General features: G+C 46.2%; 1 protein-coding gene across 2 annotated transcripts in view; it reads right to left on the reverse strand.

The window, feature by feature from the left end:
* Nucleotides 1–2,465: 2,465 nt before the first annotated feature.
* Nucleotides 2,466–23,012, reverse strand: part of FOXO3 (forkhead box O3) — a 117,973-nt gene continuing 97,426 nt past the window's right edge. For both annotated transcript variants that reach the window (XM_027551270.1, XM_027551269.1), the window contains 2 exons: nt 21,424–22,859; nt 2,466–7,252 (listed from right to left, as the gene is read on the reverse strand). In XM_027551270.1, coding sequence (XP_027407071.1) covers nt 21,459–22,859 — 1,401 coding nt within the window. In that variant the 3' untranslated portion in view covers nt 2,466–7,252; nt 21,424–21,458. The remainder of the gene's footprint in view (nt 7,253–21,423; nt 22,860–23,012) is intronic.

Consider the following 23,012-nt stretch of genomic DNA (forward strand, 5'->3'; position numbering starts at 1 on the left):
TTATTATTTTAACAGGTGCATAAAATTCCTTTGTTCTGATTAGGTAATTCTTATAATGATACTCAAGGTGTTAATAGGAGGAAATTATGGAAATCCAAAATTATGAAGACACAGCTTTGCAACGATATTATTCATTTATCAGTCAGATTCGTTTCAGACAGTATCATCATCTCCTTATCTCTACTTCTATTCCCTAACCCTTTCTCCCACTTTATTCGTTATTCCCTCCAGTCTCAGAAATGGCAACCCACTCCAGTACTCTTTCCTGGAGAACTCCATAGACAGAGGAACCCGGCAGGCTACACTCCATGAAGTCGCAAGAGTCGGAGATGACTTAGCAACCAAACCACTCAGAAAAGAAGTCAAAGCCAGCCTCTCCACCTTGGCTCTTTAGAAACCGTATTTATCTTTATAAAAGTAACACACTCTCACTTTGACAAATTAAGAGTATACAAGGACAGAGCTGAAAGTCAAAACCCTCGGGTCCACCCCTGGACTGAACCATTACGGAGTTTTCTATGGTTTCTTCCAGATCAGGGCTCACAGTTTGGTTGGGAAGTTACATGGGTGCCAAGCCATCGAGCCCTCGACCTTTGGGCAACCTGTTTGGCCAGGGGCTGTGAGACACCTGAGACAGCAGCAGCTTTCTCTGTCATCCCACTCTCTGGTGCGTCCTGGAGCCGGTGGGGCGGATGAACGCAGGGCTCACGGAGCCGGGGCCTGTGCGCCCGTGCAGGAAGAGCATTGCAAGTTCTCTTCCGAGTGGGAGTAGGCTGGTTTGTAGTGTGTCTAGTAAGTCCTCTGAGAAAGGGAGCAAAAATGACATTTTGGGTCATTATTATGTGATGGACGGTAGGCAGAACTACAGACACACACAGACACAATCGAACTTTCTTCAGGTCTTATATATTGCTGAGAGTCTTCCTCTTTTAATGTTTGAATGAAGAAAATTCAAGCGGAAGGACCCCTCTTCTTCCAGCTCCAAAGGTGTCTTCTCCTTGGCGCCCAGCACCCAACTGTCTCCTTGCTGGCGATGGAAGCAGAGGGAGGAGAGGTCCCCTTCCAGATGATCCTCTCTCCACCTCCGTTCTTCAAGCACACTCCCCTGAGCATGCCCACCACAAGCTGAGCTGAGAGGCACCCAGGGCACCACAGCCATCTCCTTTTTTCCCAAGTCCCAGGGGAGTGGTCGAGGGCCAAGGTCAGGGAACGTATGGCAGGTAAGTCCTGGCTATGAACTCTACCTTCCTCCACCTCTGACCTGTGTTCCAGCTGTGACGTGAGTGGCTTGGCTGATGCGTGTCACGTGTGTGGGATTAGAAGTTTGCCCTCACTCCTCAAACATTTTGAGATCAAATCTGTCAATCGTTAGTGAGATTAACCATTACAAATTCTTCTTTTTCTAAACAAGAAGCTGAAAGCAAGGCGAGCTGGCGGCAGTAAGCTCTTTATTCCTCACAGGGGAACAGACAGATGATACCTTGGAATATAAACTCACAGAAGCCAAGGCCCAGGTCCCGGTTGTCTTGATGTCCATCACAGTCTGGCCCCCTGGCACACTTGACATTGACTTAGTGTTGTTGATTTAACTTCAATTAGTTTTAGTTGAATTTTTACTTGGCTTGGGGGAACTCTTGAGAACCTAGTGATAGCTGGTTTTGGATTTCCATCTTTAATCTTTTGAGAGACAGGATCAAAACTGGAAAGCAATCTCAAATGAAATATCTTTCAGTTGGCTTTGGTCCTAGAAGATGGTGAGGTTTTTACCTTTACAGGAAATTTAAAAAATGGTAAGGACAGACTTACGGAAGCATCTCTCCACCAACACAGAACTTATCCCAAAGGCAAACTTTAAAATCTTTCTTACCTACTTGACCTCAATGGAGTCCATCAAGTTGCTTAGGACTTTGAACCCAAAAGCTGAATGATTTTTATGACGTTTATTAATAGGAAAATCCACAACATGGGCTACTGAGAATAGTTTTACAGCAGGGTGGAGTTCCCCTGAACATAGCCCCGAGGAAACATTTATGCTATGGCCACCAGCAGCCTAAACGCTGTTTGCTGTGTAGGAGGCCACAGTGATGACCCACGACCAGTGTTCATCTGCTGGACTCCTGAGAGCATGACCCCCGTAGGGTCAAAACCTCTGATACCCATGCAGGGCGCAGAGTCCAAATCCCACTACCCGCACAGAAGCTCCCCCAGGGTGAACTGACTCGGCAGGCTGAAAGTGGCTCTCCACGACCATGCACAATGCCATGAATCTGCTTTATCAAAGTGTCTGGTCGCCTATGGAGGTCAAAGTGGGTCAGAGAAAAAGTCCACAGGATTCATTTAGTTTAGAGATCTCAGGACAGTCTCTTTGCTCTGTGCCTCTCCCACAGGGAGACCTTGAGATAAATCCAGCCATTTCACTTCTCAGGTTAAAGAGACGGCGAGGGACAACAAACAATCTCTTGGAGTAAGGTAGAGTGTCATTGATGCTTTATTTACATGCGTCACCATTGCTTTTACAAACTAGATTACGGTTTTAAATGGAATACACAAGGCAATACCTACAAACACCAAGGAAAGTTAAGTACTGCATCTCTATTTCACTTGGAAAGGAGAAGATTCCCAAATCAAACTGGTTTTGGATTCTTGAGACAAAAGGTGGTAGAGATATTTCATGGTAACATATGGACAGACAAAATCCTCAGTAAGAATGCAATATGATAGTGTTCGCTTTGAAAGAAAGGATGAGGTGCTTCAAACCAAAGGATCAACTGCATGACTCTTAGGTGTTTGAATACAGCCATGCACCACACTGAGTTCTAGTTTGTATGGGGTATGAGCAAGAAATTGAAACAGATAAGACAGTTTTACAGATACTGTATACAGATTTTTTTTCCATTCATGCAACTTTTTTCTTAAAAAAAAAATGTTAAACATGTGAAGCCAAAACATACATTTTTCTTTATTATCAACTTTTTTTTTCTGGTCCTCCTTCACATCTGTTTACATTTCCTGTGTACATAATGTGCTAGGACAACTATATTGAGAGAAGATTGATTGCCAGGCAATGAGATAATTTTAGAGAAATAAGTGACCAGACACACAGCTTTTTTTTTTTTTAAAGCAGCCACACAAGTATTTCTGGAGTGTGGCAGAGGCCTCGGAACCAATCATTCATCAAAGTAAAATACATACAAATAAAACTAAACAAAAGGAAAATATTTTTATTCATTCAAACTGCATAAAATGTTACCCACTAAAGATCTAGGTCAAATATAATACACAGTCACCCCCGGTATCCGTGGGGGACTGGTTGCAGGACTCCATCCCCCCGCCTACATCCGCGAATGCCCAAGTCCCTTATATAAAAAGGCAGTACAACTGGCCCTCCGGACCCGCGGCTGGCTGACTCTGAGGATGTGGAGCCCGTGTGTACTCGGGGCCAGCTGCACTCTTCTCAGTCCCTGGGCTCTGACAGACGGGATTTCACAAGGACTGCTCTCTCCCCTTGCTGCACCCTGCCACCCCTGGTCTCCAGGAGAGGCTGGCTGTTTGTACCTCTTTGCCAGCGACTGAATTTCTACAAAAAATTTTTGCTTTTCTTAATTTAAAAATACGTTATACATAATCAACGGTTCCCAAATACACCAAGAGGAAATCACAGTTCGGACCTGTCAGGATTTTGTTTCTGCTTTGAGAGAGAAAAGGTAACTTATTTTCCTTCACCAGCCCTTGGCATCAGCACAAAAAAACATGGGCTTTCCAAGAGATTCTAATATTCCTTATTCTTTAAGTTGGGGTTCATGAGATAGACTCCCTTCCATCTTTAACAGGTTCAGAAGCTGCCTGAAATGACACCCTGAGACTGGGCATACCTGTCCTGAGTAGTGGGCCATGAGGTCTTCTCAGAGTGGGGAAGCGACACACACAGGGCTGAAACCCAACACCAAGCCCTGGCCCCCCCACAGTCCACCGGTACACGTGTAAACACGCTCCACCTGCTAACAGCAAAGACGAACTTCTGAAATCTTCAAAGAATGTGTTTCCGCAATAAAGGGAACTGACCTCAGATTCATTCACAGTTAATAGGATACTCTTGAGTCTGGCGGCCTCATGCCAGGACAGGGAAGGCTTGTGATAAAGCTCTTTTCTAACTTTGGTAAAAGGTTTCTGGTTCTGGAACCCTGAAGGTAACAACAGAACCCCAGAGTTCAGGTCATGTTTTCAACATTGTTACTCTTCTTTCTAAATTTCCCATCAAAAAGTGGAAGGCTCCCTAGAGCAGCTTAATGAGAGGCTGAGGGTAGACTGTGAGAGTTTGCATCAGGAAGCAAACATTATGACTGCCAGACCCCCGGAGGCTACTGAGTATTCCACTGAGACGCTCCAGGTCAGAAAACTTCCTGTGAGACTCAAAACTTCACATGGTGGCCACTAGTGGCCCTTCCTGAAAGCAGGGTCTTAACAGAAGATGGCACCTCTACCCTGCCTCGTCTGACTGTGGCAGGACCTGGTTAGTCTAAGGGATCCTGGCCTCCAGGTGAGTGGCCAAGGGTGAGAGCGAGGCTGTGTGATCCTGGACAAGCCTAACTATTCCATTCTTGCCTGACCCTTTCTAGACTGATGCTGGCACCTGACTTTGCCCTGATCTCAGCTGTCCATGATACTCTACATGTAGATGCTGAGTTACTTTTTAAAAAATAAAAAGTAAAGAAAAGATTCAAAGCCCCCCCTCCCTCTCCATTTTCCTGATCTGTTCCATGGCTGTCTTGCTCTCACACCCCAGCTCCATCCCTCCCTCAGCTGTTTTCAATTAAATTATAATCTGGTTCTAGGACATTTTATAAGACATTCTGCCTGAAATCTAACAAACATTGGGGCAGGGGGGAGAATAAATGAGATGCCACAGGTCTGAAAGGAATTCAACATTTTAAAGTTGAAACACATTTGAGGGTTGCCTTTCTACTCCCAAAGTAGTTTCCACGGTCTAGAAAACTGCAAAGGCAAATAGCTATTTTGTTAGTTTTCTTGTTTCTCTGAGCTCAGGAGAGAAAGTCTCAGGGCCCTTGTGTTGGAAGCACTTCGGATTCTCTCCTGAATCCGATACCCCCTGGTCCCTCCCGTCCCTGACCAAACTGTGTCTTCACCGAGGGCAGCATCACTTAGGAACCCAGAGAGCAGCCCCCTCTCACGGACAATGGACAGTCCTCATGAACAGCAGACCACCAAAGACTCGAGGAGGGGGCTAGCCTTACTACAGAGGAATATGGTAAGCAAAAGTCTGTCTCACTGAGAAGCAGATTGCGTGAATAGAATACATATTTTCAAAAATTATACATACTTTCAAAATGAAGATTATAAACTTGGAGCAGTTCAGAAAAGGCAATAGGCTACAGGTCTACTATAACCACAAACTGCACAACAATTTACAGATTCAGTAAAAGGCAGGGTGAAATCAACGGGGCCATCACTCAAACATGACAACCTAAGCGAGGCGGGAGAGACAAGTGACAACACCAAATGGAACTTTCATTATGCTAGGAGCTGTTATCACCACCACCGTCACCCCCAGAGGAATCAGGAAGCAAAGATGCGCAAGGGGGCCCCTGGTGGCTGGTGGCGGGTGCAGGTGGTCGGGTGGCATGTCTGAGTTGGTGGGGGAGTCAGCGCCCACTGCATGGTGCAAGTGTCTGCGAGAACTCATGCAGGGAGGTCTGGGCTGAACTACGAGCCTGGATTCCTAACATCCATGCAGAATGTTCCATTTTTGTAACTGTACATGATAAAATATATTTATACATTTGTATGCCTAATGCTTTATATGCAAGAAAAGAGTCTCCATATACCTTTTTGGAGAAGTATGCATATGCTGTGCCAATCAGAGCTTCATTGTCCCAGTTTCATATGTACCAAAGGTGTTCCCAACTACTCTGTCTACCAAAGAGGGCAACTAATATAATCACACTTTCTGGGTTAAACAGAAAGCACCTATACAGCACCATAACTTTTTGAAAAGAAAAAAATGAAATCCATACAAGCAGGAAAAGTGGGAGGAGGGAGGTCAAAACGGCCCTATCTTGTACTTCCATTGAGTCACTTGTATAATTAACAACCTAAGCTTATTTATATTAAAAAAAAGAATCAGTTTGTATGCTATTGCCTCTCCTTCATACACGTCTACTAGATCAGATTATACAGAGCAAGGCTAAAAGTAATCAAGGGTGTGCATTTAGAAAAAAGAGTGACTCGGGTTTGTACTTTCCACACATTTCTCACTGCAGGCTTAATGTTTACCTGTAAGTTCACTTCTGCAAAGCAAAACAAGACTACGTTTTTTTTTTTTTTCCTTTTCTTTTCTCCTTAAAACTAAATCCATTAGTGGCCTTTGGCAATGAGTGAAGAGCTGAGCAGATTTCTTCTTGAAGAGATCCTAATTTTTAACCAGCGTATGATCACTGTGACTGCGTGAGCTGAGGATACTGACGGGAGACCGCAGGCCAAACCCATCTGGCAACTGCAGGCCAGGGCCAGGGTACTGTCGCCCGACCGCCCTGACTCAGGACCAGCACTCGGGGGCAGACGCTGGGCACCCTTCAGTTTGCAGACGCAGGGCTCTGTCCTGGGCCGCTGCGCACAGCCAACACTCGTGCCACTGTTGACTTTTTTTTTTTAAGAAAAGAATAGTTTTCTACCAAAGTAGAGAAGACAGAAGAACCTCCTCTAGTTTACGTAATATGTTAGTTTGGGGAGTTCTACAGGTTTGGACGTTTGTGACACCCAAAGCCAGCGCAGTAGCTGGTACATTTTCTGTTTGTAAATGTGCCAGGGGAAGGATGGTTAACACTTTAACATAAAAAGACTCCAAGTCAATGCATGTGAGAAACTGAAAGTCAAAGGAAAACGAACACAAAACAACGCTTAACACATCCCATAAACCATCGCGCTATTAAAACACCAAAGGATGGCCCGCCGGCTGACGGTGTGCTCTGAACGGGGTGGGCGGTGCTGGCAGGTGCTGTCCTTCGCTGGCAGGTGGCTGTCACCCCGTACAAGGAAGGTTTTGCATACATTATAGAGAGAGTTCTGTGCGAGGGTAAGTGCTTCACCCAGGGGAAGGGGCCGATAACAGTCTCTGCTGGGGTGGGAAACGCGCGGGCTCACAAAGGTGTTAAGCTGTAAACGGTATCACTGTCCACTTGCTGAGAGCAGATTTGGCAAAGGGTTTTCTCGGTAGGTCTTGCGTCAGTTTGAGGGTCTACAGGAGGAGAGAAGAAAACCAGAGACGGTTAAGGACATTCAAACAGCAGCAGCAGGCCCTCTGGGTCACACCTCCTGAGCCTCCCCGGTCTCCTCACCCACCGCTGGGCTGGGGTGCTCCAAGTCAGGCTGTTTTGCTGCACTAGATTCAAAGGTCTGAAAACCTAAGGACAAAAGCCTGAAGATTACTTACCTTACTCCTGTGCTTGATAACAAAATGCTCTCAAGTTCAAATGCCTAGAGGAAATGGGGCCATTCACCTGGGGAGGTTAACGAAGCCAGGTAAACCTGCTGTGTCTCAGCGGGCCCTTCCAAGTTAGGGAGGGCCGGGCTGCGGATGGGGTTTTACTCCAGATTTTTGGACTGAAGGGCTTCCTGGGACATAGGACTTTCATGCTATAAACCAGAGAAGCTGGTCACCCCAAACAGACCAGTTATGCTTCTCTAGTTCTCCCCCGCTGGCTCTGTGGACTAAATAACTTGCTTACCACCCTTTCCATTGATAGCCCAACACCAGAGGAGGAAATGGCCACTTTCCACAAATGCTTCATCAGTCTGCACAGATGGCCAGGGGTAATCTTGACTTCCCTCACCAAAAAAACAAGCAATCTCTAAGTAGACTGTCTTGGGAAGTAGACTTTGTCTTGCCTAAGTAGACTTTGCTTTATATATTAAAAATCTACAGAGGAAATAAAATTATATCACACACAAATGGCTCAAAAAAACCTCCCAAAGAATACCCTTTTAACAATGAATAACAACATTACTGTTGGCATTATTATTATGCCTCCAAGAAATCTTCAAATCATAAGTCCTCTCAAAGCATCTGAATTTACACAAGTCTTATCAGACATCATATGACCACCAAGCCAGGAAAAGTCAGAGAATTAAAAAATAAACTTATTATACAGACACACACATATATATTTATCCACACACTCAAGAGATGTAGCTAAATGAACTGATGTGACAGGCCTCAAGACCACTTGTTTACGGAGACAGTGTCAGCTGTCATGGTTTAAAAAAAAAAAAGGCTCTAGGCCAAGAAATGGATAGAAAGGTGGGAGGGAAGTAACATGAACTCTGGATCGTCTCACCAGATAAGGTGAACAAGTAATGAAAAATGCATCAATAAGCTCCCCCCTCTCTTACTCATACACATACGTTATTTACATCTGCTTCTCTCTCTTGACTGGACTGCTTGGCAATCTTCCTTTTCACTACCCCTCAGAAAGACAGCAGGGCTTAGTATTTGTGACATTACACACCCACAGTCATAGCTACCCTTGCTACAGCTCCAAAAAGAAGAGCTTGGGTTGTTTATGAGAGGCAGAGATGATAAAGCAGGAAAAGGCCCCTTCTTTCCACCCCTTCCCCAAGTATTGTTTCCCTAGCTGATGGCTTTTTTGGAGGTATTCTCTGCTCTGTAAGGATACTAGATAATATTATCCTGGACTATAAAATAACAGCTTGCTGACTTCAAAGGGAGGAAAGGTCTGACGGGTATCAGCACCCGTGAGACATTTAGCCTGCTGGAACCGGTACTGTTCTAGTGGCTCCACCTGGGACCCCTGAGGCCCGAACAGACAGGGTGCGGATATGGTTCTTTAAGGGGATTTCATTCTTCCCTTCACAATAACACTTAACAACCACCATCTAAGATCACTATGCAGTCAGTCATTAGGGGACTCTGGTCCCCAAGTCTGGACCCTGACTTACTGCAAGTGCCAAGAGAGGAGCTGTGAAGTATTTCCTAGCCCAAACCCCATCCCCCCATTCCCTCTGGTGTTAATTACTCAGCCACAGACACCAGTGCATGCTGGGGAGTTGACACACTTCATTCCCCAAGTACAGCGGCAGAGCACGCAACTCGCTCTGATGCTGGCACCGGGTCAACACAGGAGGGAAGAAGGCAGGAGGCACCTATAAGCCCGTAACATGGCATCGTTCAAAGCAAAAGAGGGCATCGACCTGCCCGCTTTCCTTCTTTGCAGAATGGGCCTGGGGCCCCTCGTGGCACTCTGTCCTGACACGCCCTTGAGGTCGCAGAGCAAACAGCCTGAGCCTGGAAGTTCAACTGGCAGAGGCCAGGCCCAGGCTGAGAGGCGGCCCTCACAGAGGACAAACTGAGCAGAGAAGCCCCGACTCCACAGGATGGAAAGGCAACTTGTTCCTCTGTGGTAGAAGGCAAACAGTTTGTAAAATACCGTGAACACAGAAAGGAAACGCAATCACCCTTCTAAGAGGAACGCTAGGATCAGTATTCACGAGGAAGACCTTACAATTACAATTCATCACAAGGAAAGCAGCCTCTCTAAGGCCCCCGCCTTAAGATTTTTTAACCTCTCTCTGGTGGCTCGATGTTTACACATGTTTATCTGACACCATCTGGAAAAATGACTGACTGGAAAAATGAAAGGAGCACAGTAAATAACCGGATTTAACGATACTTGGTTTGGACACAAATTCCCTGCGTTTGAATGGTGCTCTCACTAGTCTTACATTCTTTAAAGTGAGATGCTTCAGTTAACTATGAGGTTTATGTGTGTTTGTGGATGGCCTTATGAGTCTAAAACCACATTAGATTAGGCAAAACTTCAGGAAGGAAAAGGAAGCCTACAGCTGAAGGGGATTACAGCCATCACTTTGCAGTTTCTAGGCAGTGGGCCAACTAACAATAAATAGGAAGACGCTGTCCTGTCCCATCCAGGACTTTCATTAACAGGGAGAAAATCTCCGCCCTCTCCCTCCCTGCCCAAGACTAAGTTTGAAATCAGGCTGTTGATGCAAAGAAAATGAAATAGGGAAACCAAATGATGAGGCCCCTTCTAAAAATATCTGTGGATGCTGTCATCTGGTCTCTGGTGAGAGTAAGTCCCTCTATAACCTTGGCATCTGTAGGGAAGACAAGTTTCTAACTAATTATCACCACTAAATCACATGATGTTCTAAGAAAGGGCCACGCCTCCAAAAAACTGTACACAAAACATAACCCCCATCAACTTTAATCTGGGAATAAAACATAAACTGTTCCTGCTGCTGTCCTCCCACAACTAACTCCACTGTGACAAATCCGGATTTCTCAGCAGTGTTTTTATCTTCCTGGCAGAAAGGAGAAGAACAGGGCCCCAATTCCAAATATGACAGGGAAGGAAAAAGAACCACAGGGACAAAACTCTCCCATCTGCAAATCCACGCAGGTTAGCCACGCTTTCCTGGCCAAAATTAAAAGATGCTTGGCGGAAAGTCTGCCTGAAACACAAAATTATAGTGAAATACCACTTTCTTTACTCTTTAAACATAAAGATAATTTAAGCCAAACTTGCAACCCCTGAGGCGAGTAAGGGACTACATGTAGAACATTTAGGATGGAAAAGAAATGAATCCATGTTTGCTCAATGACAGGGAAACTTCAGGTGGATTTCAGCGAACAGGTGTGGGTTTCAGAGAATGAATGCTTCTATGCTATGCTATGCTAAGTCACTTCAGTCGTGTCCGACTCTGTGTGACCCCATAGACGGCAGCCACCAGGCTCCCCCGTTCCTGGGATTCTCCAGGCAAGAACACTGGAGTGGGTTGCCATTTTCTTCTCCAATGCATGAAAGTGAAAAGTGAAAGCGAAGTTGCTCAGTCATGTCCGACTCTTAGCGACCCCATGGACTGCAGCCTTCCAGGCTCCTCCATCCATGGGATTTTCCAGGCAAGAGTACTGGAGTGGGGTGCCATTGCCTTCTCCGATGAATGCTTCTATCTGAGAGCAAAGAAACGCCTGCTGGCCACCATCTCTGCTTCCCCCCAAGGAGGGTCTGAGGGACACCCAATCTATCACAGGCCACAACCATATGATAGCATCCAAGGCTTCTGATGGTATCACCCCAGGAGAAACAGCAGGGCTTGGTAAGGTGGCCATGTCCGATGTTGGAGAGTAGAAATGTCAGCAAGTCCTGTGGAGCTCATCTTTAAGGCCCAACTATGAAGCAGCTCAAGAAAACACCTAATGGTGTTGAAGCATAGCATTCTGGCTTAATTTGGTAATTTCTTAGTCTCTTCTGGGTTGGAAGAGGGCAGCGCATGAAAACCAACGTGGTGTTCAGGGACCACAGAGGCCTGGCTGATTAAAATGCAGCCTTCTGCCTGTGAGGCTGGCTGAAGAGAACCACCCTCCACAGCTGCCTGAGAAGGGGAATTATAGGAGGTGCAGCGCTATAAAAACCGTTTGGCAAATGCTATCAACTTGCCATTTTAGACACTGAATAGTTTATGAGGGAAAAGAAAACAGGTATGGAAATTCTGGCCAAATCTATACTCAGTTGAGGAGCCTCCCTAAAGGAAAATCAGGTTTCCAGGAAGGGCAGCCCATATAATACTCCAAAGCTGTGGCTGGCAGAGACCTGGGGGGTTTGGCTCTGCTGACCTCATTCCAGCTTTGCCACCTGATCCGATGCGCCAGGGTCAGTGCCTTGCCTGGCCTGCTCTCCCGATCCAAACATCCAGACAGATCCTCCAGCCCCACCCGCCCCAGGCTGTCCTCTGCTTAACTCCTAAGCCACACCTGGCACCGCATCATATAGTGCCCGGAACGGTTACTTTTTCACACATATTGAATTCCCAGTATACTGAGAGCAGAGCAAAGCCTTCAAATCAAACCACTTACGGACCATCTCATTATCTCAAGAGCACTGTCTTAGACGTGGTATTCACCCACGAGAAGTGTACATTCCAGCAGGGACACATTTTCTTGATGTCCCAAGCAGCCTGCAAAGCTGAAACAGAGGAGAGGCGCACAATAATTGCTGGCTGAATAAGTGAACGAACGTCCTCCTGAAACAGCCCTCTCTTCCCTCTGCCAGTTGAAACACTTACCGCTCTTTTAAGCCTTACAGCTTCCATGAAGCATTTCAAACCTACACCTGCTAAAAGTTAATCTCTGCTGAATCCAAGCAGAACCTACTGCTTGTGGACAAGACCTAGAACCTTAGATTAAGTTTCTAAAACTCACATTTCTTGCAAGATGAAACTTCCTAAGGATCAATACAAGGTGCAGTTTTAACATCCAAATAATTTAATTTTTATAATAGTAAAATTTTAAATAGTAAGCATTTAATGAAGAATTTACCTTCTCCCATCCTACTACACCCACTCTTAAGTCCAGCTCCCTGAATTAAGAGTCATGCTACTCTAGCTCTCAAATTGCTGTCACAGCTAAAGAGATTCACCATTTAGAAACAAAAGGGAACTGTAGTCCAGGAGGAAATCTTAGACCCATAAACCATGACCTGAACATCACACTGTTTATGTTTGCTGGGCAAACAGGAGTCACCCATCCTGTGTGACTCCTCACCGCATTCACTGGCCAGAGGGGTGGGGGGACAAGTGGCGGCATGCAGCTATCCTGCTGGGCTGGGATGCCGCACCTCCCTTGGGGCCGGAGGCAAGAGTAGCTGCGATGCTCCAGCCCAGCTAAGGTTTCGGCCACCGAGCACCGAACAGTAGGGTCTCCAAAGGCTTCTTTCCCTGCTTTAGCTATGCAGGATTTTGCAGACAATCTAAAATTTTCCAAAAGTGACTCTGAAACTGACTGAACAAAATCAGCTATTTTAGTTTCACAAACAGTCCAAACCCCTCATTCACCTATAAGACATGACGAGGACATGCAGGTAACACAGATGGTGGCCAAGAAGCAGCACCCACGTCAGTTCAGCAGAGGAAGGAAGTGAAGGAGGAACCCAAAGGAGGGTCTCCAGGGTGGCTCCAAGATGGACAAGAGGCAAAGGCCCATCCGTCCTGAGGGCGCCAGTCTGGTGGGAGGACAGATCCAGGAGTCAGGTGGATCCACAAAGTGGGCGGCCTGGGTGGTCCTCCTCTCCCCTGACCAGCACTGCAGTGGTACGTGCCGGGAGCTGCCCACCTTGGTGCCCCACCCCAAATAGCAGGACAGCCTGAGATGACCAGGGCCAGTGGGAGTGCATTCTGGCCACAGGGCCACCACCACTAGGGGACACCTCCTAACAGATCTGTCAGTCACACCATGTTTTCTGATTACTGGGCTCCACTGCTTCCCAATCATTTCTGAACATACAATTGACTAATGGAAGTTACAATTAATTACAGTGGCATGTACACAAGTAGAGGCCCAGTGGAAATTCAAAGTTCAACCTCAGAACTTCTGGCCTCTTCGTGGTCATTCATTTCCATTAAGGAGTCAAACTGAACACTACACAGACATGAATACTCAAAAAATGTCACAGTCCAGGCTAGTTTCATCAGAGAGAAAGAGAGGAGAGACGAAAGGGGAGCGGAAAAGAGGGGAGAGGAAAAGAGGGAAGGGGAGGGAAGGAGATGGACACAGAGAGAGAACAGACTGTGGATCAAACCAGGACTTTGCAGTTCAAAGTTTTACCCTTAGAAACACTGGAATTATGCTCTGAGGGCTTCATGACTAAGTATTTCTCGTCCTTTAATAAATGAATATCATAGATTTTAGCAAGAAAAGAGGTTGTTTAAAAAAATCAGAAATCTAGAATTAGAGTAGGGTTCACATTTGTTACTGGGAAGAGAACAAAACACCTGTAGCCTCATGGCAGCAGCCCTCCCAGCGGAGTGCTTCGGCTCTGGGCTTGGTCCTGCTTCTCTGGGAAGAAAGCTCCTGGAGGAGAACAGCCTGATTTCTCTGGGTTTTCACTGACCTTAGATTTGGGAGATCTTAATGACACATCTGACCATATTTCCTGAACCCCAAAATGGGTCACGTTAGCCAGAATGGGGGTAAATCCCTAGCTCTTGGGAAGGTGGGGTCCACGGCCAGGCCCCTGACAGCATCATGCCGTTTATTGTGTGGTGATCTTTCTGCTTCCAAGAAGTCCTAGGAGAGCTGAATCAGCTCTTCATTTCTCTATGTGGCTGAGGTGGCCCGGCACGGAGGGGGAAGGTCAGATTTCCAGGCTCCCACCTGACAGGAAGGGGCTCCACTCCGAGGAAGCGGGGAATGGGAGGGTGAGGCTCTCCCTCAGCACAGAGTAGGTATGACAGGCCCCCTAAGGAAAGAAAGCAGAAGCCAGACAGCTAGGATTTCTCAGTCCTTTAAAGATGCTAATGGAACACTTTGGGTACCATGTACAAAACTTCCCTAATCTACCTATGGCAGGAGGTCCTTCCTAGTGAAAAAAATAGCCTTTGTCAGGGACCCCTAAATTGGCAAGTAGGACTTCTAGGGGACATCAAAGGTTTCATACAACAGCAAATTGCTGTACCTTTTTAATGAAAAGAAACCTGATCGATTCTATTTTACCGAGGAAAGTAACTGCTCTTTGTGCCAACAGTGTTAAGACTGGCTTGGGAGTTTCCTTAATTTTGCATTAACCTCTGGAGCCATTTTAAGTAACAATAAACATCAAGGAACTTTTAAAAATGTTGCCAAAGGATATTAGGTCATCTCACAGGTAGTCCTTTCAAGAGCGTCTGTGGAGTAGGTTTCCACTTTAGCCCCATTTCACAGACAAGCAAACAGAGAAATGGAGTGACTTGACTCAATGACACATAGCCATGAAAATGACAGCCTTCTGCTACAGATTCATAGGTTCTCTGTTGTACCACACAGACATTATTTAACATGGGATGGGCTGCAGGGAAGGCTTTTTAAATCTGCAGGTCTCTTCAGAGCAGAGCCCTAGGGACAGTGAGCTTGGAGCGAGTGGCTGGCTCACATCCAACTGTGATGATGAACCAATTCTAGAAAACAAACATAAAAGCAAGTATCCTGCAGAGCTTTCAACAGGAACCAGGATCTGGATTTAGTCTGAACTCTGCCCGATCAGCATGGAGCCTATGTTTTTATCCCCCAGCCAAAGACAGGTGAAATAGACCATATGATAACAGAACAGGACATCTGAAAGCAGGACTGTCCCAGAAAACCAAACATGCAAGGTTGCGACTGCCCAACGGGGCCTTCGCTCCAGTCTCGCATGAAAAGCAGTCTTCCTCCATGACAATGGTCACCGACACCACTGCCCCACATCCCCAGCCAGGGACGTGCCTTGAGGGGAGACCCTACTTCCCCTTCCCCTCTCCACAGTGCCTGGAGTACTGCAGGTACTCTATGAATGAATCCTGTCTAATGAACAGACTGGAGCACCTCCACCAACATGTAGCCTACCCTTTCGCCAGGTAGATAGCTCATTCAAGAGCAGAACCCACCCTGGCTGAGAAAAGCTTGGTATGTGACAGGGTCGAAAAAAAAGCTCCAGTAAGAATCAAGAGGGAAAAAAAGCTAAGAAACAACTATGGCTGATTCATGTTGATGTTTGACAGAAAACAACAAAATTCTGTAAAGCAATTATCCTTCAATTAAAAAATAAATACATTAAAAAAAAAAAAAAAGGGCAAAGAATCCCCAGTTCTCAGGAGGTTGCTGACCTCTTTCAGGATTTCTTTAGGGGTTTCCTTAGGACGCTGGTCCTATGGTTTCTAGAATAAGGATTTAATTAAAGACGTTGAAAAAACCCGGAGAAGGCAATGGCACCCCACTCCAGTACTCTTGCCTGGAAAATCCCATCAGTTACTTGAGGAGCCTGGTGGGCTGTAGTTCATGGGGTCGCTAAGAGTTGGACACGACTGAGTGACTTCACTTTCACTTTTCACTTTCCTGCATTGGAGAAGGAAATGGCAACCCACTCCAGTGTTCTTGCCTGGAGAATCCCAGGGACGGGGGAGCCTGGTGGGCTGCTGTCTATGGGATCGCACAGAGTAGGACATGACTTAAGTGACTTAGTAGTAGTCGAAAAAACTTAGGAAACGATGAAATCTGATCCTAGAAAGTTTATAACATATATTAAACTTCTAAGGCTCTGAGAAGTCCTACAGGAAACAACCCTATTTCATTTTATTTCACACAGCAGTCCTCAAACATTTGGTCACAGGATCTATTTTCTGCTTAATAACCATGAATATCCTGAGGATCTAGTGTTCTGTGAAACATTTTGAGAAACACCAATCCATGGGACCTCTAAATACCTGCAGTGTCCTGAGTTCACAATACAATGTTTTAATTCATTTTAGTTTTTAAAATTTTAAATTTCAAAACACTATGGAAGATGGAGGAGGCAGTATTTTCAAATCAAATGAACACACCAACAAAACCAGGGTGAAGCGGGTCAAGTCTCTTACAAGGTGGGGAATCTCCATCTTGGAATGAAAATCCAGCGTTAAGACCTGCATCCCCCAAGTCAAGAGGAGAAAGCAGTGTCGGCAAGCATCCTACCAGCCCCGGGCCCAGGCGGACCTCTGACAGGCCAATCTCTCTGGCTACAGCACAGAGGTGGGTCCCAACCCACCGCCCCACCACCCCCATCTCTATACAGAAAGGTACGTCTCTGAGAAGCAGGCCCCTGGGGGAAGACTCCACTCATAGGAAACAATATTTATAAGAAGTTGAATACTGAGCATTATGAACACTCTGAAAAGAAGCACTTAATGGGAACTTAAGAGTGTACAAGAAGTTCCAGGAGTAATTCTGGTGATTTTTACTCCACTTCTTTAGCTTCCGCACAAGCTCTGTGGCCAGAAGACACCTTCCAAAGGCCATATATACATGCTACTGCTTGAAGGGCCAGGGTCACTCAGGCTCTGTCCCATGCTTAGCAGGCTGGTCAGAGGTGAGCAAAGCTGTGCTGAAAACCCAACAGGCCCAGGAAGAGCAGCCTTAGCGCTGGTGTCACTGCTTTCCAGGGAGAAGGGTATGTGCAAGGAGTACACCAGCCTCTGCACAGAAAACCTCTTTCCAGGGCTCTGACAATTTTCTTTCCCTGTTGTCAACATTAGAAAGATCCAGACAGCCATTCTCTCCATGAATGACAGTTCAGACTTCGGGTGTTATAAAAAAGTAAGAATAAAGATCCTTGCAGAGGCATAATTCTTGAGGCTGGCACACCATAACCAAAGACTAGACAACAGTTCACAAGTGTAAGTAACAGGGCATGTTTTCCATGTAATACACACCACGTGTTGCATTCCCTAATGGGAATATCTATAGCAAGAAAAAATGTCACATAAGTAGCCCTGTAATATTGCCTATATTTGGTCAGAATTAGTCCTACATGAATATTTAAAGATATAATGGAATCGCAGCACTTAAACATTAGTCCAACAAGTATCAAAGACTTGCTCCTTCAGAGAAGTAGCCTAAATTTAAATTCTAAATGACCTCCAACACTGGAGCCTGCTGTTTCTACACTGTTATACCACTGTTTCTTTATAGTTCTATATCACTTACCCTTTACTGGGGCCACTTCATGGACAGAATGTTAGGTTTCAGGTTCAAAATTATACATCCTCTGTACCCTTAACATTCTATGATTCTGCTAAAAAATACAACTAGTGAGCATAAGAAAAAAGACGCAGACTCACACATACAGAGAATTAGTGGTTATCAGTGGGGAGAAGAAAGCAGGTAGGGGCCAGATAGAGGTAGGGGATTTAGAGGTACAAACTACCAGGTATAAAATAAGCTACAAGGCTGTTCCGTACAACACGGTGAATACAGCCAGTATTTTATAATAACCATACATGGAGTATAACCTTTAAAAACCATGAATCATTATATTGTACACCTGTTATAAAATACTGTACAGCAACTAAACTTCAATTAAAAAAACAATCTTATTGGTTAAACAAACAAAAAACAGCTCTCTGATTCTGTCCTCTTTTGACAGATGAGAAAGCTACTATTCTAAGAGTCATCTGTGATGTGGCCAGTTGGCAGAGACAGGAAGAGAACTCTCTCTCTCTTCTCCACATGTGCTCTTCCTGGTTAGTATTTTCCAGTCCTTATCATTAAGTCCATTCTGAAGGAGATCAGCCCTGGGATTTCTTTGGAAGGAATGATGCTAAAGCTGAAACTCCAGTACTTTGGCCACCTCATGCGAAGAGTTGACTCATTGGAAAAGACTCTGATGCTGGGAGGGATTGGGGGCAGGAGGAGAAGGGGACGACAGAGGATGAGATGGCTGGATGACATCACTGACTCGATGGATGTGAGTCTCAGTGAACTCCGGGAGTTGGTGATGGACAGGGAGGCCTGGCATGCTGCGATTCATGGGGTTGCAAAGAGTTGGACACAACTGAGCGACTGATCTGATCTGGTCATTAAGTTGTTTAAAATGCAACTAAATATGAGGCTGCTCCCTAATGGGGTCTCCAAATGCCAAAAGATGTAGATGAACAAAAGAGCATGTGAATTTAGGCATCTTTTGACATCAAAACTACAGTGAAACTGAAGCTGCTTTCCTGTTGAGAAGAGACACATGACAGTCTCAGGAGGGCTTACTGGAAGCTTAGCCTTGCAGCCAGCAAACTCGCTCACAGACATGCCAGCTGCCAGCCTGTAAGTATGTGCACCAAGCTCCACCAATGCCTAAGAGAAGAAAGTGTCCTTCACACCCCAGTAGCTGGCACTCATAAAAAAGGTACAATTATTTTTTCCTTTTCCAGATAGATCCCTAGGTCAAAGGATTTCACACATGGTCTAAACTGAATGATTTGTGTGAAACACCCAGCCCTCCAGAGAAGCATCTCACCACAGTTCTCAAGCAAGACTGTCTGTCAGCCAGACAGGCCTGCTCAATTAACTCCACAACCAGACAGCACCCACTCGGGCTCAGGGGACCTTCAGCTACCAAGGCAGGGACAGCATCCAGAGAAATACGACGACTACTGGCTTAAAAAAAAAGTCAAACCAAGAAAGTCATCATAGAACAAGTCTTGGGAAGCTGGGGGTGCTTAATTTTGGAAAAGTGGGTTCTCAGATTATACTGAGGCCTGTTTTGTGAATTCAAGAGCATCTTCAATAAAGTGACAGCAACAAGTTAAATGTAAAAGCAAAGCATACATGTCAGGCCACACGTGACCCTGGCTGTTTAGAGGAGCAAATCATTCCAAAGCAAGATGGAAACTCTAAAGCCCTCAAACCAGACGCTCATAGCCCCTCACTGTCTTCCGTATGTTTCTTCTCTTGCTCTGGTCATACTGAGCTGGTTTACTTTCAGGAAAATTTACTTTCAGGTGACTAGTTTTTTTTACTGAAGAAGCTATATTCTCAAAAAACTTCCCCCAAAATGTTTTGAGAAAAAGATGACTAATGGCCCTAAGATTCTAATATAATCATAATAAAATGTGTAATCTTAAAAGTAGTTATCGAAATAAGAATGCTTTAAATATATTTTTAAAACCTAAGTATTTAAATCTCCCTTAAAATATTTTTATATAATCTTTCAGAATTACACACATGCACGTGCGCACACACACACACACACACACACACAAGGAAAGGTCTGCTATTCAACCAAAAGGAAAACATACACTTGAAATATCAGGAAAAAATTGCTACCACATTTTCTTCTCATACTCTTCTCAGTGATCTAGAAAGTAGACTTCTTACAACCAAACCAAAATTAAAACCTACTTGAGTCTTGAGAAGCCACAATCACATTCCTCTTCTTAAAGGAAGACAAACTATCCTTCTAAAAGCCAAATATCTAAATTTCTCAAGGCGAGTCTTCACCAGTCTGAGTTCTGGCAGCATGAAAGTGTGTCAGCCTACTTAGCTCTGTTGCAGTCTTTTTACCATCTCAAGGGCTATTAAGTGACTGGAAACAGATGTCTGAGTGCCATTAGGGGCCTGCTTCTGCCTGGGAAAGTGGAGAAGTTGAGTATCACAACACTCTCGACATTCCCCTTTCCACAACTACCCATGAGCTGGATGAGCTCACCATAGGAGGCTCCTGTGATTCCTGCACCAGGGCAGAGGGTTAAACAAGGCTCAGTTTTTATGGCTTTGAATCTCATTTCTCTTTCACACCACTTAAAAAGTGTTAGTAGCTTGCTGATAGTACAAAAAAAAAAAAAAGGAACTGAGACACAGAACAGAGCCCCTAAACATGGGAGCATCTGGGGGTGCAAACCTGTTACAGCAGAAGACCCCAGGGCTCTTTCTACTACTTGAAGAGGAGAGTTTAGGGGCAAGCTTGTGTATTACCTGCTACTCTGGCTCCAGTTCAGAGTGCTTCCCATTTTTATTATCTAGCCATGATGATGATAAGAACGATGATGGTTCCAGCCATTCCAGAAACAGAGATTCTGGGTTCAGCTGTGTGACCTTGGGCAGACCACTTAACCTCTCTGGGCTTCCTGCTTACTCATCAGTTAGTGTGTGTACCTAGATACACTGAACATAGCCCACTGCAGATTGCAAAGCACTTTCACACCCTTCAGTGTATCAGATTCTAACAGTAACCCCATGAAGTAACAGGGGCTGTTATCCTCATTTTATAAAACTGGAAACTGAAGCTCAGAGGCTAAGTGATACACTCTAGATGGCAGCCAGAAAGCAAAAGAAGTGGAACTGAGCCCTTGACTTCTGATTCTAATCAAATGCTTTTCTTGCCACATCATGTTGTTGTCTTTTTGGTTCCAAGAGAATTAAAATGCCACAACTTAAAAAAAAAATCTGTCACCATTCACAAATCATGTCACTATTTGGAACCTGACATCATTTATACATTGGGAAAAAGAAGCACATGAGTAATGCTCCCTCACATAAGAGCTTCTGTTTTCAATTTAATTCTTCTGCTTTTTAAAATTGCTTAGATGCTGAGTGCTAATAAAGATGCTTAGTACTACTAGTGAAAAATTGAACAGATGTTGCTTCTGGTGGAAAGAGTCTAGAAAACATAGCCTACAGTGAAATTAGAAGCACCTAAACATTGTTTCTTTGTTGGAATAAAAGACATAGAAACCATCGAAGATGGACCACGGCAGTGCTGGACCAGACGGTCTAAGAAAGTCCTCTGGCAGGGCCCTGAACCGAGGCTTTTGTGTGGCCTAGGGTTCCTTTCCTCCCTGCCCTCCTATCCTCATCCATCCATCCAGTAGCGGGGTCTGCGTCACAGGTCAGCGAGGGTGACCGGATACAAAGAAAAATGAGACCTCTGAATGTGTGTGTTGGTTCTACTGGCGGTAAAAGTCCTGAGCTGTCAGCAAACTGTGGAAAGGGCACCTGACAGCCCTATTTGTTCTGCAGGTACAACTCGGAATGAAGTGGTTGGGAGCCAGGTTACTGCACCATGTGAATAAAGCCAGCATCCCCCACCACCCGCTCTGTTAATACTATGCACTGACCTGCTCTGCCCACTTCCCCTTTCCTCAGTGAGCCTTCAGCCTGGCACCCAGCTCTGAGATGAGGCCTGCTTAGCACCAGTGAAGCTCCCCACGTTCAAACCAACAACGTTCTGTGTGGAGATGAGGGAATCAAAGTTAAAATCCAACCCATCAGCATCCATGAGTTCGCTACGGATAATGGACTCCATGTCACATTCCAAGCTCCCATTGAACATGTCCAGGTCCAAGTCGCTGGGGAACTTCTCGTGACCCATGACTGGAAGGTTCGCACTGGTTGAGTACAAGGAGGAGCCTGAGAGAGAGTCCGAGAGGGTTTGCATAGACTGGCTGACGGGAGACTGTTGCTGGTGTTTGGCTGACCCGAGGCTGCTGGAGTCGCTCAAGCCCATGTTGCTGACGGAATTCGACAAGGCACGGCTGCCACCGAGAGCGCCCTGGGTTTGGTGCTGGTGGTGGAGCAAGTTCTGATTGACCAAACTCCCCTGGTTAGGCTGGGCGGCAAAGGACATCATTGGGTCACTGCGAAGCATCACGTTCCGGCGGGAGTTCTGGGCGGACACAGCGGTGCTGGCCTGAGACATCAAGGGGTCCGACTGGGTCATCATGACATCGCTGTGGCTGAGTGAGTCCGACGTGAGCAGGTCCTGGAGTGTCTGGTTGCCGTAGTGGGACATGGAAGAGAAGGTGGCTGGCTTGTTCTCTTGGATGGTCTGCATGGGAGACTGGCGCAGGGAGTTCAGAGACGAGGGACCAAATACCGCGCTGCTGAAGGAGCTGGTGGGGGAGCCCAGGCCGGAGCCCTTGGTTGTGTACGGGAAGCTGGAGCTGCGCTGCATGAGCCCCCCCGGGGGCGATGGCTGGGATGCAGGGAGCGCGATATTGTCCAGCAGGTCGTCCATGAGGTTGTCGGCCAGCCCGTCGTTCAGATTCATGGTGCCCGCCATGTCGGTCAGCCGGGGCAGCTCCACAGTGCACGGCTTGCTGACAGAGGGCGACAGGCTGGCCGAGCTGCTATAGAGCATGGGGGACAGTGGTGCATCATCGTCCTGGACGTCGTCCAGCTCCGTGCTCGCCAGGATGGGGGACAGGCGGCCGCTGACTGTGCTGGCGTTGGAATTGGTGCGCGAGCGGAAGTCGGTCCACGCGTCCAGCTCATCGCTGCTGCGGGATGTGGGGCTGCCGGGCCACTTGGAGAGCTGGGAGGGACTGTCATCTGCTGACTCGGGGGCGGTCTGCAGGGCTGCCTTCTTCTTGGCTGCACGGCCGCGGCTCTTGGTGTACTTGTTGCTGTTGTCCATGGAGACGGCCCGCCGCCGGGGCGCCTTGCCACTCTTCCCGCCGTCAGGGTTGATGATCCACCACGAGCTCTTGCCGGTTCCCTCATTCTGGACCCGCATGAACCGGCTGTGCAGTGACAGGTTGTGCCGGATAGAGTTCTGCAGAGAGAGAAGGGACAATGCAGATGAGCCGCAATGGTCCAACTGAGCACCCAGGAGAAACAGTTACTAATCCGACGCAATTTTTAAAGCAGCCTCAATTTCAGAGGCTTTAAAAATAAGGCATTTGCATGAGTCTCCTTGGCTTGGGAT

The sequence above is a fragment of the Bos indicus x Bos taurus genome, chromosome 9 (genome assembly GCF_003369695.1).
Source record: "Bos indicus x Bos taurus breed Angus x Brahman F1 hybrid chromosome 9, Bos_hybrid_MaternalHap_v2.0, whole genome shotgun sequence".
In the NCBI taxonomy this organism is placed as follows: Eukaryota; Metazoa; Chordata; class Mammalia; order Artiodactyla; family Bovidae; genus Bos; species Bos indicus x Bos taurus.